This window comes from Buteo buteo, chromosome 4 (genome assembly GCF_964188355.1).
Source record: "Buteo buteo chromosome 4, bButBut1.hap1.1, whole genome shotgun sequence".
Lineage (NCBI taxonomy): Eukaryota > Metazoa > Chordata > Aves > Accipitriformes > Accipitridae > Buteo > Buteo buteo.
Window position 1 is genome coordinate 68,191,301 of NC_134174.1, and position 19,258 is coordinate 68,210,558.

General features: G+C 40.7%; 1 protein-coding gene across 1 annotated transcript in view; it reads left to right on the forward strand.

Annotated features, from left to right (window-relative positions):
* Positions 1–1,440: 1,440 nt before the first annotated feature.
* MGMT (O-6-methylguanine-DNA methyltransferase) overlaps positions 1,441–19,258 on the forward strand; it is a 168,806-nt gene continuing 150,988 nt past the window's right edge. The window contains exons 1-3 of the mRNA XM_075026622.1: positions 1,441–1,512; positions 3,347–3,424; positions 10,566–10,609. Of these exons, the coding sequence (XP_074882723.1) occupies positions 3,349–3,424; positions 10,566–10,609 (120 nt within the window). The 5' untranslated portion in view covers positions 1,441–1,512; positions 3,347–3,348. The remainder of the gene's footprint in view (positions 1,513–3,346; positions 3,425–10,565; positions 10,610–19,258) is intronic.

The following is a 19,258-nucleotide window of genomic DNA, read 5'->3' on the forward strand; positions in this document are numbered from 1 at the left end:
GTTGCAATTAGCAGGGTGGTGTGGAAGCTCTGGACGTTTTTACTATCTGGGAACAATTTCAACAGTGACTTTTGGCCCATGCTTTGCCTAGGTAGACAGTAAAGAAAGTAAGTCAGGGTGGTAAACATTCCTTGCTTACACTGCCTTGAGAGACTCAAGGTTAACAGCCCAGAAAGCAAAAGGGAAAACTCGGTGTCACGTTAAAAATATTACTTCTAAAACCAGCAGGACAGTCTTAATACTATTACACACTAGTATGAGCAGTTGTCCTTTTGCAAGCTTGCACCAAGCGCAACTATTGCAGAGGTATTTTCAATTGCATTGGGGAAACTTCTGCATTTTGGAACGTATTTTGTATTTTTTCAGAATCAGTTTTAACACACAGGCACTAACTCGATGCCATTTTGTGTACAGCATCATTCCCTATGAAAAACAGATTTCCAGAAATCTGTAATGACTTTTTAAAAATCGTTATGATCTTTCCCAAGCGGATTCCTCCATTTTGCGATAGCTTCTGAGTCATACAACATGACTAATGAAATTTTTGCTGATATAACTCAGATTAAGATTCAGACAGCAGAAGATTCTCTGGCTTGAAAATTAGTGGTTTCTTGTTGCAAACTTTACTGGCACTTTTTGTCCTGTTTTTTTATGACCTCAAATAAACCTCACCCTACAGTCCACTTTCCTCTGACATTTCACTCCCTCTTATCCCCTCCACGTCTCCTCATTCAGGAATTGTATTTGCCAACTGCTTCCCCCTCTGCAAACTCCTGTCTAATTCACCATTCCCACCCTTATCCCCAACTTCACCAAGGAGCCAAAAAGGCTGATTCCTCAACACTGCCAGCCTTTGCCTGCTGCCCTTCACCACCCCGCCCCAAAGCACAAGCAGAACAAAGGACCAGGCTGGAGAATTTAAAAAAAAAAAAAAAATTTTTGCTTCCAGATGCGCTGGATTTTGGTCAGTAGCCACGCAGCTATCACTGCCTAAAGGAAGAATTCTAAGGTGCACGACCACCGGGCCTCAGCACCGTGCAGGCTCTACCTCCTCCTGCGCTCACTGCCCGCAGACCGTTCTTTTGTGAGGGACTTTCACAGAAATCCCACCTGATTTTTATAGAAATCCACGTTTCTAACCCCACCTGCGTGACCTGGAGCTCCCCCCCGCTGGCTTTAAGCCCGACCCAGGTGGGCTGCATGATCTCTGCCTCTTTCCCCGGCCATATAAGCAGGCCGAGGGGACCGGGGTCTCCCCTCCCCTCAGCCCGGCCCGGCAGAACCAGGTAGGAGGCCCCAGTACGAAGCCAGGCTCCACCGCACCTCACGCCCGGGAGCTAAAAGCCGCGGCCTGGCCTGCCCGGCTCGGCTTCCCGGGCTTTACGGGGAGGCCCGGTCGGCTCCGCCCCGGTCGGCGGCGGACCCGACGGGAAGAGCCCCTCCTCCGTGGCGCCGGGGACTCTCTCTCCGGCGGTTTACTCCGCCGTTCTCCCTCCTTCTCTTGGCGGGCAGGTGCGCGGGGGAGCCGCGGGGCTCCGGGTGCCCGGCGGGGCGGGCTCGGGGAAAAGCCTCCGCGGGTCTGGCCCGGGCGGCCGCCGCCTCATGGCGGAGGCGTGGCGGGGAGACGGGGAGGGAAGCTGAGGCCGGGGGGGGGAAGATGGCCGCGGGCCGGCGGGAGCTGCCGCCCGGCTGGGCCGGGGGTCCCTGCGCTCGCCCTGAGGGGCTGCGGTGGGGTTGAGCGGTCACAGCCCCTTCGTGCTTGTCTTCGCGATGAGGTTTTACTGCGTTTTGCAGCCTGGGGGGGGGGGAGCTGCTTTGCTCGCCGGTATCCATCTTAGGCTGGCACCTGCAGGCCCTAGGAGAGGACGTAACCCCTGGTTTGGGCCCAAGGTCTTTGCTGCCGGAGCAGGAACGTCTTGGTCGGTAATCGCTCCTGCAGGGGAATGTTGGTTTTAAAGCTTAACCCAGGCTGGTAGCCAGCTGCCCCGAGGCATTGCTCCTGCCTCAGCCAGCTCTGCCGAAGCTTTCCCTCACCCAAGGGACGTGGTTTTGTGGCCGCTGTGGGAGGCCGGGGCGCTCCTAAAAAGCGCTTTGGTTTCCATTGGGCCGTGGACGGAGCGGTGCAAGGGGTGAATGGATGGTGGCAGGCTGTGGTCAGGTCTGCTTAGCGTGAAACTGCACTAAAGTAACGCGTGTCCAGTTGGTATCAACATAAAACCGTCTTTTTGCTGTTGATGTAAAAGCCAAGCTCTGCAACTGTTTGTAAAATAGGTACCATACTGTAACTGCACACAGTTTTTAAAACAAAGTAAATGTAAAGAGCGATTTGGTTTTTTTGTCCCCGACTGCCCAATAAACCTGTTACTGAGTTGTATCTTACATTTGTGAAATGGAGCTCTTATTAAAGAGCTGCCTCTTACAGTGTTTCACATAGGAACACTGCTGTTTATAAACTGGGGCATAACACTTAGTTTAGAAACGACTGTCACAGCATAACTCTTGCATCCAGACTTGTGCCCCCCCCCCGCACAGAAGACAAGGGTTATCTTCTGGAGGGGTCTGTTTAGATGACAGGGTTCCCTTGTGAACCTGATGAAGGTTTTGGCTTCTATGCCCTGTCTGTCTCCCTAATGCACGGGGGACCAAAACTGGCGGTGTAGGAGCTCTGCCTCCCTGAACTGCCTCTGTGGCCTTTGGTCTTCTCTCGCTTGCGTGGAGACGCAGCTTAAGCGGAGCCATGATAGGGGATCTCCTGTCGCATTACAATGCCTCCCTGCCCTGTGGTGCGGAAGCCCACAGAAGGTTTGGTGAGCCGAAAGTCTCCTCTAGCAGCTCTGTTCCCCCACCTATGCACAGGCATTCCTTTGGAAAGCTTGGGAAGGTTTCTGTATGGTCTCCGCGCGAAGAAGTGAGCAGAGCCGACCTGCTTTTACGTCTGCCTCTTGTGTCAAGACCTGAAGGATTAGTAAACATGGGACAGCCTGGCCCTGCGCTTGCAGCCTTGCAACAGAATCAGAGATACCACGGAATATCTTATTTCAGACCCAAATTATTTCTTCAGGTCTTAATTTTGGGTTGGGGCTTTTGCCCTCTTGAACAGGTCCCCTTCCCCTCTCTGGCTTGATTAATCTTTTAAGTTCCTTAATATGTGTTTGACTGCTGTGAGGTTTGTAAAGCTTATTGTCTCTGGGGCAAAAAAACACCCCTGTAATGCAGGATACTTCCGTCTAAAAACATTGTTATGTGAAATGTGCCAAGTTGCTTATTAGTTTTCTTGTGAATGTTTTGTCAGCCTGTGATGTAATTTCTCCAAGTAAAAAGTTTTGTTTGCTTTGTTTTCAAACAGAAATGTTCCAAATGTGGACAATTCTACCAAGAGCCTCAAGCTTCACGGAAAAAAGATGTAGCCATGTGAGCTTGCAAGGTGGCTTTAGCAATTCCTATCTGCATTCTGATCCATGACAAGTTAATTACACCAATTACACCAGCAACTGAACAGAAGCTTTATAGGAAACTGTTGTAGTTATATTGCAACTTGTGTTACCGTGACTACTTTATCTCTTGATAACTCTGTAATTAACTTGTCACCACTGTTTAATGCTTAATGTATGTAGAGAATCAGTTAATGGCATCACTAAAGGGATAGTAGCCTGAAGGAGAAGCTCATGCCCTTTGGGAAGGTTATCGGGGTTTCCTTGAATGGCTAATTTAAGGACTTGTGTAGAAAAAGTATTAAGTTTGTTATGGGAAGTGTGGATAAGATGGAAAGGCTGCACCAGAGAAATTCTGTTTAAACTGATTTGGGTGACAGGGGAAACTGTTAGAAGAAACAGAAATGCAAAAAATCCAAAGGAGAACATGTCGAAGACATGGATGACTTTTTGTAGTGTTTTTTCCCATGCAATTAGGTTTTTGGAGGAGCAAGAACAACTGATGTTTATGAATTAAACCTCGCTATGCTGGCTGCTATACCTGGCTTGTGCTCTAAGCAGTGCACAAGTTCCCTGTGAGCCGTGTCCTCCACTGCTGACACAAAGGGTGATGTCCTCACTTGTGGTGACTGAAGGGTGGTTTCAGCAGTGAGGGTCATCCTGCTGTTGGTGCTGCAATAGCTTCGTGGGAACAAATTGTAGGACCTGATTTGCTGGGGTGTTTAACATCAGCCTCAAGACTAGTGAGCCATTCTGCCTGGGATGCAGCTGACCTAAATTAAACTTAGTTTCCACAAAGAGAGTGAGGCAAAAAGGCCTTGCTGCTTGTGGTAGCTGTTAACATATCTCATTTTACATTTCACAGAACAATATGTTAAATTCCGAATGTGTGAAACTTCTAAATACATCCTGAAGGCATTAGAATTCAGTCTAATGCTTTTAAACATTTCCTGCATTAGAATAATTTCCTGTTTGTAACATTGGTGGAGTCAGCAAGTGCCTAACCCGGTCTGTATTGCCCATTCCCAGAAGTTGTCGTGTGAAGCTGAATACGCATCCAACCAATCGCATAACTCGTAAAAGCAAGCACTTGTTAAATCTATTTGTTTTTATTATGGACATCGATCTGCCAGTCGCAATAATGCATTTATGGACATTTTTCTGCAAGCGCAGCGCTGGTGGCAGTTTTTACTGACAAATTGAGTCATATGGACAGTAGTTCAAAATACGCTTACTTTATTGACGGATCGTGCAATTCTCTAGTTTACCGAGTGTTCATAAGATATCTGGACTGGTGAAGAGAATGTAACTAATGGGAAAATGCAGGACAAAGTTTTAATTTCAGGAGGCTTGAATTCTTCTAGGTAGTGACAGGCTACAGCATGTGTCTTGGCTGGTTTTGTGAACTTTAATGTCTTCATTAATGCCGTAATTAAAAAGCAAAAAGACCTGGTTTTGTGTCCTTACTGTGGACTTCAGTTCTTTAGTTTCTTACCTCTCCTAATAGCTGTGAAGGTTGCTCTTCTACAAATCTGTGCTGGCAAGGGCTTCAGTTTATCTGAAGGTATAATGAGCAAAACCTTCCTGATGCAAGAAAAAAAAATAAAATCCTGTGTTAAATTGTCTCCTGTAAGGCTAACGTTATCACCCAGCACAAGTGCATTTGGGCCAGCATTAAGTTAAACATACAGTTGGAGGAACAACCAAACTATAAAACCAGACCAAGCATGTATTGAAGTATTTTCCAGAAATACAAAATGCAGTTTTAAAACTGATGATCTACTGGTGTGGTCCAGACTACTGTTTGAAAAAAAAAAAAAATGTATTTGAATGTCAATAAAGCTTGTGTGGCTTTGGAGTTTTATGGAAGTTGAGTAACTGGGAAGGTTTTTCTTTGGAAATATGTCACTGGTTTGATGCTTTTTGCTAATCCTTCAAGTTGTTTCCTTATTTACTATTTTATATCAGCAGAGCAAAAGCACCCTGTCCTGATGTCTGTCAGGACTATCTGCTATCTATTGATTTATATTGTGCCAAAGTAAATGGTATAATCATTTCAGGTGTCTTTTCAAGTCACTTGTAAAACTTGGACATGCAGCTGAAATTCTCCCCAATGCAACAGAGGTTCTGAAGGTGATTACAAATACTTATTATCTGAACAAGTCACCTTTAATCTCAAGGACGAAGAGGGGAGTTCATGGATACAAAGATTCTGACTTTCCCCTTTGGTTTTCAAGTGAAATAGTAATAAAGTAGCACTACTGACAGAGGGCCTGTAGTCTTGAGCAGTTTGGCAAAGGGGAATAAAGAATAATTCTGCCTGTCTCAAAGCAGGAGCTGACGGCATCTGGAGAAACAGCAAGTGTCGGTTCAGACCACACAGTTTGTTCACTATCCAGTGTGTAGCTGAGCTGTGGGTCATGGAATAGGCGGCTGGGGATGCTGGGTTTGGGCTCAGAAACAAACTTTTATTTTAAACTCAGAAATCCCACTTCTGACTCAGGAAGTTTGAATCCCACTTTTTTGGGGGGGATGGGAGTGCACACTATGGTATACTGGTAAAGATCACTATATTTTTTTATAGTACTTAGTAGCTATGTGCTGTTGAAGATGGGATACTGAAGAGATGGGCTTTTGGTCTTAGCTGATGGGTGCATTTTAAGGTTTTAATTGTTCAAATGCCACTTTTTAGTGTGTTATGATCAGATTAATGAAATGGGTATTTTAGTAAACTAGTAAATATATTAGCAGCACAGCCTACTGAAGTCAGATTTGCTTTGTTTTCTGAATCATGCCATCTACATGTTCCAAGTGCACATTTAACTCCCTCCAGGTAACTCTGCATTAGCAGATAGCAAGTATTAGTGCTGTCTTGTAAATGCTGCTGCATAATCATAATTCAGTAATATTTAAATTATCTGACTGCTTTAGATCAGTCAGTACAATGCAAACAATAATGTTATCTTTGGTTGTTTGTACATTCAAGTATGCAGAAGGTCTGTTAATTAGTTAAACTTTTTAATAAACACATAAAGTATACTTAAGGCCCTGTTAAAAGATTAATTTTTCTGTTTCACATATAAAAAACACAAGATGGACTGTACAGCATCTAAAAATACACATGAAATGCACAAACTTGCTTTGGCAGCAGTGGGTTGGCTATGTTGGCAGTACATTTTTAGACTGTCAGCAGTGTCCTGGAGAAACAATTCACACAACTTCATTCTCCCTTCATCCTGCTCCATTGGAGTTTCGTATGATCGGATATAATGCAGTGGGAAGGGTGGGGGGAGAAGGGAAATCCCTTGCATGGTCTGCTGTTGACACCAGAAATACCTCTGGTTGTTTGCTGACTTCAGTCCATGAAATAACAAGATTTCTTGCTGGTTGATTGAGAAATGAAATTGACTTTTTCCAAACTGGCCACAGTTTGGTGTTTTTTTCTTTTTTTTTTTTTTTCTCCCCCTCCCTGGAAGATAAGTGAATTGGTTTTAGCTTTGAGGCTTAGGCAGTTGGATGGAAGGCTTGTCTGGAAGGGCAGGCTGGGCCTACAGCTGGTGGTGTGTGTTCAGAAAGTGAAATGGAGGCAAAGTGCTTAATCTGAGAGAAACTTTTTTTAATAAATGCTTGAGTTTTGGTTTGTTTTTTTTTAAATAGGACAATAGTACTATTTTGTTTTCACCAATTAAATGAATTGCATGTTTGTGAATGCACCTTGTTTTGTATTATTGGTAATGCATGTGGCCTGGATTTGAATGCTTTTCAGTTGTCTTTTTGTGCAGCTATATTTGATTCCATAGTGAGAGTTTCTAAGAATATGATTAACCCTATGGGTCATCTTATAATGTAATTATTAATGATTGATTCTGTTTATCCTTAAAATCAATATGAGAAGCAAAATGGTTTGGCATATATTTGGGGTTGATTTCTAACATTCAGTAAACATGATCTTGTGACAAGACTAGTATTGTTTTATTACTCTGAACATGGTTGATGCATCTGAAGTGTGTAATTAGTTTTATATAATGATGGTGATATGTGGTGTTTTTTACATGACTTATGTTAATATGGCCAATAGTGTTAACATCTCTTGCCACTAATAGTTAGGGTGGGGATGTATAGTAATTGATCTTCCTGGGAGTGCTGTAATGTAAAAACAATTCAGGCTGTTTGAAGTATATTTTACAAGTGTGCATTGGGCCTTTGGGATGTTACACTGAAAAACCCAATTGTACAGTTACCATGGGAACCCAATTAGAATAGATTGCCTGAGTTTTTTTAAGTCTTTCATCTTGACCAAAAATCTAATGTACTTTAAATGTTTTCATATGGAATTTTATTCATATACTGACTTGATATAATAGCTGTTTTTAAATTTTAGTACTGAAACCAGAGAGTATTACATTCTGCGGTTCCTGAGGACTTGTCTTTCAAGGAGAATCTTCCTTTAGTGTTTAAAAGTTGATGAACTGAGAAAAATACTTTTTATGAATCTAAGAGTTCTTACTGTAGTGCTGCCATCACATGTACTTTTCAGGCTGCAGTCCTGTGAAAGTAAACAGGAAAGTATCTTAAAACTCAAGGACTTCTGTTGTAGACTGTCAACAAAATATGGCTGAAATTTTTGATGGCTTTTAAGGATCTGATTTTTAATATAGCCTCTGACTTTGCTTTAAATTTTTGGTCTACTGACATATTTGAAGGTTTGGAATGCTCACAGGGTGGGTCTGTGATGTATTTGCTTCCTGACCTACACTGTAGGAGAAGTTGGGTATCTTTACTCATGGTTTTTAGAGACTGTTGCATTGAGGAAGTGTGAAGGGGAATTGCCTAAAACTATTGAGGAAATTTTTAGTGACTGATCTGGATTTACTCTTGAGCTCTGTGTGGATTGCCCTTAAGAGTATGTGAGCATCCTTATGGGGGTGCTGGAGATTTTTAGATAGTAATGCATCACGTGGAACCTGGCTAGCAATTAAACTGCTGTTGTCACCACAAATTAGATGCTATTTGAAACAACATGAAATTTAACTGGATTTTGGCATTTGGCACGGTTTCTTTCATAAACAGGAAGAGAGACTGTGTTGCAAGTAAATACAAAACAAAAATTTGTTATGAAAAAAGATGTTTCCTGACCAGTTTTGTCGCAGAGATCTCTGCTGGGCTCTGAGCTCCTTCAGTCAGGATGAATGCTTGTTGTCTGGCTGACCTGACAGAGCAGCCCTTCATCCACCCATGAGCAGCTGCTATCTTGGAAACACTTTATTTCCCAATGGGAAAGTGGGGAGCAAGCGGATCTCACCAGAACCCAAAGCAGCGTGCGCCATCAGATCAGCTGGTAGGAGATGGGAAGAGGGGCATAAGTAACTGTTAAATGGTAATTATTTAACATTTGGTGCACGGGAAGCAAAAGCGCATAGGTGCCAATCCTTCATACATACGTGTCCAGGCTTTGTTCCTATTCAGGTTGCCAAAGATGCAGGTATTTCAGAGGAAGCCTTTGGGTTTCCCTTTCCTGGTGGAGGTGGTAGGTGAGACTTCCCCAGGTTGCCTGCCACTGTACGAGGGGCATTTTGATGGTGACTGATTTGTGCTGTGGATGGGACGGAGGCATGCTGCTGGCTTGCCTTCCCAGTAATGCTGGGGATACTGGGCTGCCATCGTGGCGTGCCCGTCCCCTGCCATCGCGGCACCCGCTCTGCTCCTTGGCCTCCTGGGGAAGCGTAGCAAAAGCAGAGGACGGATGTTTACTCCTGGGTATCTCTGTGTAACGTTGGCATAATTCAGTGCACTCACACACTATAGGTCTCTTTGGTCTTTGGCCCAGGTTTGGAATGAGCTTCTGGATAAATCTGCTTTTTGAGGTAAATAGTCTAGCTTTACCCTTCAGAAAAATCTGGAAAAAGCTGAGTGTTGCTATATACTTCGAAAGTTAAAGCTCTGAACTAACAACAGAAATAAATTGCTATTTTATTTTTAGCTCTGTCGTAGATATTTAAAATAATATTATATTGGATTGCTCATCTGCCTGGCTTACTCACATTTAAAAATGGAATGAATGATCTTTGCACTGCCTACCTTGCAAGGGTATGATTGTTAGTATATTTAAAATACTCATTTTTCAGGATCTTAATTTTAAACTCTGAATATTACATCTTAATTATTTTAAATATTTCTGTTTTCTTCTAAGTTGTTTGGAAGTGGCTGTAGGTTCTGTCACTGCCTTGGACTTCAAGGCTTGATGTGTTGAGAGGACTTGGAAAGCCTTAGATGTTGGTTATCATTTCTTTTGAGAGATTCAGCATTTCTTTAAGCAGATACGGTTATCCCCTTCTGTGGAGCAGTAGTTCCCTGACTTAAGTGGAAGAGTTCCTGTTGAGGCTGGCTGTAAGTCAGGACTCTGAAGCTGAGCTTTGTCAGATAATCTCCCTGTTTTTCAAAAATGTAATGTTTATAGCACATCTTTGCAAAGATACAGTGATCTTAGCTAAATAGCACTGAAAAGAAAATAGGGGGGGAGGACTAAGTAAATGCCAAGGAAATAGCAATCATCCTTTATTTCAAAGGGGAGAGCAAAGAGGAACCTGTTGTATTTTTGTTAATGATATATAAATAATGATACTGTTTAAGACTTGAATTCTAATAATTGAAGTTAACATTTCTTAGGTACTTTCTTAATGTTTTGCGATCTGTACTTTTAAACCCAGGATACAACTAAGTTACTTGCTCTCATGCCTTAAAATGTGTTATTTCCTGAATCACAAAAGGCTGTAACTCAGAAGTGCATTACTGCCTGTACAAATAGTTCTTAATACTGTATCTTTTAGGGCATTTTTATTCAAATCATGAGCTGTGTAGTGTTTGTTATGGAACAAGTCTTCAATGTGCCATCTGTTGATTTTTTTTTGACTCTCAACAAGCAGTAGATGACCTCATGAACATTAAAATTCCTGGTTGCTTGTAAAAAAAAAAAAATCAAGCTCCCCTTTGAAATTATATATACTGAAATTTAGAGCCCATTTAAAAAACTGATATAGAGTTGGTTATAGGGGAAATAACACTATTGACATATACTGTTCCTCTTGTGGAATTCAAATTAAATCTCAATCTAACTGAGATTTTTTTTCTTTACAGGTGGAGACCTTTCATCTACCATGGCAGCAAGGCTTGTTCCAAATGTAAGTTTCTAGTAAAATACCCTTGCATTTAGGTGTACACTGAAAGTCCAGCATTACAAAAGAGTTCATGTAACATAGTTTTTTCCCCAGTGTCCAGCAGTCAGTATTAAGAATCCAGCTGACAAGATTGATGCTGCATTGTAAATCTCTGTAGCTCTGTCATGGTTGGTAACAGGCATCAGCAGACCTTTCCCCATCACGTATCTATCTGCCACAGAGCGTAAACTAACAGGACAATGCTACATTTTCAGTTATAAGTTAGCAGTTTGCTTCTGTTTCCTAATAAGTACCTCATGTATTGGAAAACAAACAGGCTTAATTTTGAGGCTTGATGCTTCAGTAAGTGTAGGGCAGTAACTTTATAGTAAAATAAGAAAACAACTCTATCAAGAAATTCAGAACAATTTACCTTACTGAAAGGAAGGCATCAACACATTTTTAGCCCATAACCGTATTCTTCAAATAATTAAAATGAACTTTGAAGATAAGAATACATTTTTCTGTGGAGTAACTATTTTTGTAACATTAGTAATGCTCCTCTAGGAAAATATTTCTAGTACAATCAAACTTGCATATCTAACTATTCCTGCTGGCAACTTCTATCACTGTTAAAAATGTCTTAATAGTGGCATCTCTGGTGGTTTTAATCTACTTCACGTAACGTAAAGTGGCTTAGAAAAGTAGTATTTGGGCATATTCTGTGTCTTCTACCCCTCTGTAGAAGATTTTCTTTCTCTTTTCTGCAAAAGAAAATCGTTTTTTGTTTTTTTTTAAATGGAGTGGTTGAGGAAGAAAATAAGGAAAATAAATTCTTGCTTCACTTTTTTCTATTGAACAGTCATCTGTTTAGTTATGTATGTATCTCCCAGTTGCAAACATCTTTTAGCAGGTACCTGGAATAATGGCAGAGAAATATTTGATTATCTTTACACAACTGGACATGGTAGGAAGAGTCACTAGGTCCTTCTCATTCAAAGCTAGGTGTGATATAGCTGGCAAGTGATATGAAACTAATAATTTATTATCTAACCTTTTCACTTCTCCCACTCTCACTTCTAGTTGAAAGGTGCAGCATTAGCTGTTAGGGGAGTTTTCCCCTTTTGATATGTGGAAGGGCACGGGGTTTAAGGTAAAACACGTGAACTCTTGCAGCCCCATCTGCTGTGGGGAGCAGGGATCTGCTGGGGGCTGTGTGGACACAGCCCAGGCTCCTCTGCTATCTGGTGCTGGTTCTGGGTGCATATTAAATATGTATGTAATGTAGCTCATGTTTCTTTAGTGATGTTTATAGTGTATGATTAGCGTACAGTTTTACTTTGAGCACAACCACACGTTGGTGTGACACACAATATATGCCTGGCATATGGTTTTTGCAGAAATCGATTATCACCGATGTAATGTACTGAACAGTTTTTAAGCAGGTTTCTGAAAGCAGTCAGATGTGGGCATTTTCCACAATCACTACATTTGTCTCCTGCTCGATCCCAGGTTCTGTTACGGTGGCCAAAGATGTATGTTGGGTTGTGTGGAAGAGGCTGAAATGTGGCTGTAGTTATGTGCGTGAGCATACATCAGGAATGTCTCTGTATTTAGGAGTTTTGGGTGTTTGTGGTGTTCTTATGACAATGTGGCAATTTTTCTATTTCATGAGAAATTTAATTCTAAGTGTAATTCTCATCCTCTTTGGATTTCTTGTAGTTATTAAATTTAAACTTAGTAAACAGATTCTTGGACTAACTGTGATGCTTTGCTCTCTGTTAATACAGTGAAACACTTGTCCACGCTCTCCTGAATCAAACCCAAAATTGATGAGGATAGGAAAATTCAGATGTGTGCCAAGACTATAATCTTGGATTTTTGTACAAGTCTTTTTGACACCTGTCTTTTCTGTGTATTTATTTTCCTGTAGATGCATTTGTATTTTTAGTGAATTCTTAATACACAGTTTGCTGCTTCATTTGTTTAAAGCTGTTCTACTCACTTTAAAAATTTCAATGAAATTCTTTCCTTGAACACAATTCAGATTCCTGACTCTCCTTCAGCTTAAGGAGCACTATTAATGGTTTTGTTCATATTGCTTAGATTTATTTTGTTATTATTCTCTAGCTCCTTCTCTTCAGGTATAGCTATTTTGGTATTATAAAGAATGATGGATTATATAGGAAAGTTTCTTTTGAAGCACTCCTGATATTGTGCAATGCACTTGGGGGTCAGCTACACTTGACTGATGCATGATTTATCCGATGTCCCTGCCACTTTCTGAGATAAAGCTGCTATTTTATCAAAAATGCCAGCAAGTGTGATTTAGAATTTATACACCTCCTTTTTCAAATAATTGTTCTGATTACTTTCTGGCACGGCAATAAAATGATAAAGGTAATTGCACACAAATGTGAGATAGCACCAAAATACAATAAAATTAACCTGAATTAGCTTGACTTGTCGATGAGAAGTATTTATGAAATGTATTTTTGCAATAAGGGAGACTGATATTATAGCTGGAAGGTGAGTTATTGCCTTAATGTAATACTGTTTGAAATTTAAAAAAGAGACTGTTACAGTTGAGGGTGATTGTGCCTTTGAAATTAAGTTGAAGTGATTCTTATAATTGGCAGCAATAATGCATTGTGAAGGTAATATCTTTTATTGTGTTATGCCTAGTTGCATTATCTTTTATTTAGCTGGTCCTGACTTCAGCTCTGCAGAGAACACCAGAAGGAGCAGATCAAGAATTTTGTGGATTTAGGTGATAAAAATTTGAAATGTTACCTAATATTAAAGTCATTCTTCTGCTAGATTTTTTCATTTTTAGCCCATTTTCAGGTCCCCTGAACCTGATACAAGTCCCATTTGATTAAAATTTCATCTCTTTTCCTTGTATTAGAGTAGTTGCCATATATTTACATACACAGCTGAACCCTGTTAACAGTAGTGCACTTCAGTCTTGCTATATGTATGTATGCATGCATATACATCAGGTGGTAATTTTGGCAGTTAAATTTTGTATTTCTCAGTGCCTTAAGGTGTAACCTTCTCTTATTAAAAAGTATATACACACTTTTACAGCAAGAACTTCAGTGGTAATTAAGGAGTACATCTTAAAATGTTGGCTAATATCTTGAGTTTATTTTGTGAAGTGATGAATGCATCTTGAAAATCCAGACAACTGCACAATGACTTCTTTTCCTTTGCATGAGACTTGTTAAAACTCAAACCGGTAACAACTAGATATTAATTTTGGGGACCCTCTAATTCTTAAAGACAATATTCTTCATCTTTGATTCTTTAGTATGGTATTTGCTTCTGCAATTGTTTGGCAACGAATTCCTTAATTATGAGTTAGTGTCTTGCGCCATGTGAGTGCATGTTAAAACACTGAACAAAGTATTACCTTGCTTTGTAGTGCATTGCACAATGCTTCTAACTGAATCTTCTGGCATATGATTTCCAGTCTGAAAATAAGGGGCAGGGGGACTTAATCCCTTTTGTCATCCAAAAATGACAACGTGCTTCCACATCCCGTGGTAGAACACCAAGCAATGTGGCTTACAGGGTCGTTGCTGGTGGGATTTCCAGGTACCTCCTAACAGCAAGGAACATACCCAATTAGGACTTCTGTCTTTGCTATTGGTGGCATAATTTGATTATTACAGAAATATCTGGCCCTGTGCTGTCTATGTTTTTCCCTGTTCTTGGCACTCCATTTCTTATCCAATTCTGCTCTAATTCATTATATTATCTCTAGGCAGCCTGCAGTTTCAAATGAGATGCTAAAGTAACTAGGTGCCTCTAAGCTTAAGTCAGGCTATTTCATTTCCTTTTTAATTTTTCCTGGGCACCAAGATGCATCCTAGGAATGGCATGACCTGATCTTGCAACCTTGATGCCAATCTACCACAATCACTAATTTGTACAGCTTATTAACACCACACTTTCTAATGGCATTTCACTTGTATGCTGCATGTAAATGTTTGACTTATTTAAGAATGTTCATCTTATCATTTTATAGCATTACCATGAAGCTATAAATATTCTACTGCATATATGGCTTAAACTACTAAGTGGCCGCAGCAGTGGCTGCTACACTTGCATAGCATTTATGTTTCCTATATAAGTAATAGCCAGGGAAAGATACAGAACGTATTTACTTGGGTTTGGAGAGGTATTGGAGGAAATAGTACATCTGAATTCCTGTTTAAATGGTCCACTAAGGTCTTGTGTTTAAGTGTCTGCTGACACTGTCTCAAACCAAAGCTTGGCATGTGGGCAATAGAAGAAGTAGAAAAATGCACTTCTTGAATGCAGTCTGAAATGCAGTAGTAGTAACCTACCTGCCTCTCCTGAAGGAGAAAAATTAGTTTTATTACAATTAAAATATCCTTTAAGTAAAATGAAGAAGTCTGAGATAGCACTGGTAAGTACACTGGGAATTTGCCATTTGACAGACCAGGATTACTCCTGCCTGCCAAAGCAACAGACTGAAGACATAGCCAAAGAGCCAGAGGCTACCACTGCTTGGAAATACACTTTCATAGCTTGGCATTTCAGGGTCTTTTGATTGCCATCCAAAGAGGATTAGTAGTATAATACGATGGGACAACAGAAACTTGCTTTTGTTGTCTTTGATTGTTTAATAAAGAATTATGTGTTCGCTCTTGTCGAATACTTTTAAAATGCCGTAGAAAGCAAATGTTGCTCTCTGTATGTGAATGCGTATCCTTCTGGTTTGTCAGGGGCTTGTGTGAAGTGGGCCTTTTGTTAAGTGAAGATGGAGACTGTTTTTTAGTGGCTGCTGTGCCAGTGTGTATTTGTGTATGTTCAGAATATGCAGTTTAATTCTCTACGTTCACATTTTTTATGGGATTAGTTCTTTGGAAAGTAAAGAAATTGTTTTATCACCCCAAACTAACCCTGGATTTGCTTACAGTCTGTCTGACATTTCCTCTCCAAACCTCCCCTAGCCAGGAAATGAGTAGGTTTTGTTTTCATACCCTCTGAAGTTACAGGTTTGGCTTAACCAGGGTTAGATTTACTTAGAGAAGCATTGGAGATATTAGTACAGTACTGCAGTATATTTCAGTGCAGCTTTTGTTTAAAAGCCTTATCTGGATTACAGTCCTGTTCTTCAGCTGTGGAGGTGTTTATTACTCTTGCAGCAAGGACAAAAATATATGGACCTGATATACAGTGCTTTATTCTGGCAAGCTGAAAGTTTGCTTTGGATGCTATAGGAAAAAGAAAGGCACGCAGTATAGGCAGTTATTGTGGGATGTATAGGGGGAAGAAGTGGCTTATGTCCAGATGTGTGGTCATCTAGTTCACAAGAACCTGATGCAGTAAATAAAGGACCTGTATTTTATAACAAAGGTAATTTTACATGTTATTTTACTTGTTAGCAGATTGTATTGACAGAATTAAATCAGATTAGCTGGCATGATAGTGGTTTTGTTTCAAGACTTTCTTCTTGAATCTAAGCAATGAATGCAACACCTCTTTTCTTCCTCAAAATTTAACTTTTGCCTTAATTTAAAAACAGAGGGACACTCAGTTTTCCTTGGACTAACAGGTTTCCATATGTTTGAAGGATGCTATGTGTGATGTTCAAGTGTAATGATAAAGGAAATGTGTTATCTTGTTCAGAAATTATTTTTTCATGAAGTAATGAATGATGTTGGTAGGACTACCATGGGAGTGTGGGTTGCAGAGGGCAGCAGCAGCCTTCTCTTGTTAGACAAGAAGCCCTGCCCTGGGTTCCAGGACCACTCTCCCACAGCTTTAGCAGTCCAGATCAAGATGCCCAACCTGGAGGAACCTGTTTGGATCAGGGCATCATTATAGCTTTAGAGTTCACTCCATTATGTTTAGCTGGAAAACTTTGGACTCTTTGTTTCAAGAGAAGGAAACAGCTTTTAGAAAAGTTTGTATTTTAGCTTTGAAAGAAATCAAATATTTCATAATAAGCAAAGAGATTAAGAATTAAGTTTCTCATTCTGTATAATTTTTGTTCCAGTATATTAAATTATTTCTGGGTATTAAACTTGTGTCTACCTCTTCCCTCCTTTCTTCCCCACACTGAACTTATTTGGAGTACATAATTTTTTTTTCTCTTGAAACAGTAGCAACCACTGTTCATTTGGAAGGTGAACATAGGGATGATTAATCAATATATTAAGAGGAGTAAGATTTTAGGCTTGTGTTTTGATCACGTATTGATTGCATGGATCCTGTGTTTCTTCCTAGTCCTTAAATTTTTCTCTGCTTTAAAACACTGAGTGTAAGAGATGGCTTTCTCATCTAAGACTAGCTGCATAAGGTTGGAAAATTACCGTCCACACTGAAGTATATGTGCACAACTGCATTACCTTTACTATTAATATCTTTTCCTATATTCTTAACGTACAATGGATTGTTTCCTTTTAAATAAACATGTAGAAACCAGTAAAACAAATACAGGAAGTTTTAAACTATTAAGGAGATGTTGAGAGAACTGTAATTCAATGAAAACCTTGGATGAGTGGACCACTGGCATGTGTAAGCTCACCAGCAGCTGTGCCAAACGGGGGGCTGTGGTCAGCCTCCTTATTCATCTCCGCAGGCCCAGGTGAGGTGGCAGAAGCTTTCTGCAATTAAAACATTTTGCAAACAGTGTTAGGGTTTGCGTTTCTAAATTATAATTTCAGTTGTATTTACGATGGTAACAGGCGATGATAATGACTGGATGTTTTCTTCAGTTGTCTCAGTATGGAGCAGCAATAGTGCTGTTTCCAAAACCCCAGTTAAGGGTATGACTGCAATGGCAACCATTAATTGCCCTAATTGCAGTGCTCGCTGCTGTTGTGTTACATGAGGGATACACTGACCTTTACACCTCAGGATAGACGGGGTGTTCGTAAACAGTCAACTCTTGCCTGTTCTGCTGTCCTTGCTGCTGTGGAGTTGACAGGGATGGACAAATCTAAATTCTTATTTCTTATGATGGTCCCTGATCTGGTTTTGCTTTGACAAATACCGCTGATGTGATTTGATAAGGATTTTGTTATGAGAAGGTTGTAAACTTACTGGACCAGGAAGAATGTCTGCAGCAAGATGACTGAAATGAAGTAGTAAATTGCCAAACCAGTCCAGGTACCTGTGAAGTATTTCCCTTAAATTTAAATCCAATATTTCAAGCTTTCATTGCATTTTAATTCAAAACTTCAATCAATAACAAGCAGGTTTGAGAACACTGCGGTACTCAAAAGAAGGACACTTAAGTTCAGGACTGGTATTTCTTTCCTGTAATTAGGATGAAGAAGCAACTTCCCTGGCATTTATTGATCATCCTCTCAAACTCAACAAATTCCTGGTATTGCTTTTTGGCAAGTCACTGATATTATATGGCATCATAGAAACAGGGCAGGTGCTTGAGAATTATGGCTCATATGCTAGCTTCCTAATGCAAATATATCAGAACATTAAAGTGATGGGTCTTTAGGATATCTTTATGAAGAATAAGAAGTAAATGAACAAGTTGGTGCTTTGTCACACCTTTAGTGGGATGGGCTAGCATCAGCACTCTCCAAGTGAAACTACACTCAAACTGTGTTGATCCTATTGGATCAATACATCCAGAAATTTAGCTTTTACAGCTAAGAATCCCTAGGATTTGTACCACTAACAGATGTAGTACTATTTGAGATAGTCTCAGACAATAGGTGCTGACAAGTATTTTTAGTTTTTGAAGCCAGTATGTGGTTATATCCTAACCCAACATTGGAGCAAGATTGCATGAGAAACCTAGTGTGCTGGTTTTGGCTAGGAGAGTTAATTCTCTTCATAGTAGCTAGTATGGGGCTGTGTTTTGGATTTGTGCTGAAAACAGTGTGGATAATTCAGGGATGTTTTGGTTACTGCTGAGCAGTGCTTACCCAGAGCCAAGGGCTTTTCTGCTCCTCACCCCACCAGCGAGGAGGCTGGGGGGGGCACAAGGAGTTGGGGGGACACAGCCGGGACAGCTGACCCCAACGGACCCAAGGGACATCCCAGACCATAGGATGTCATGATCAGTCTGTAAAGCTGGGGGAAGAAGAAGGAAGGAGGATGTTCAGAGCGATGGCGATTACCTTTCCAAGTCACCATTCAGCATGATGGAGCCCTGCTGCCCTGGAGATGGCTGAACTCCTGCCTGCCCATGGGGAGTGAGGAATGAATTCCTTGGTTTGCTTTCCTTTGCTTGTGTGCACGCCTTTTGCTTTACCTAGTAAACTGTCTCTGTCTCAGCCTACAAGTTTTCTCACTTTTGCCCTTTCGATTCTCTCCCCATCCCACTGTGAGGGAGGTGAGTGAGTGGCTATGTGGGGCTTCGTTGCCAGCTGGGGTTAAACCATGACATCTAGTATGGCATCTGGGTGGGTTCTTTATTTTTAAAGAACAGTAACTTTAATGGTGTGGAAGAATTAAGTAGAGAATTCTCAAATGTGCAGTAGTGGCTTGTCTGGAAATGGTAGCAATACAACCATTTCTGGGTTTGAGAAATGGCAAATGAAATAGAAGGAATTGTATTGCAATTTCATCCTGTTGGTTATATTTACATTATCAGGTAGCTCAGCAATTAACACTTTCTGTTAATCTGAAAGGATCAAGAGACCCATTTCTTGCAGGCAGCTGTGA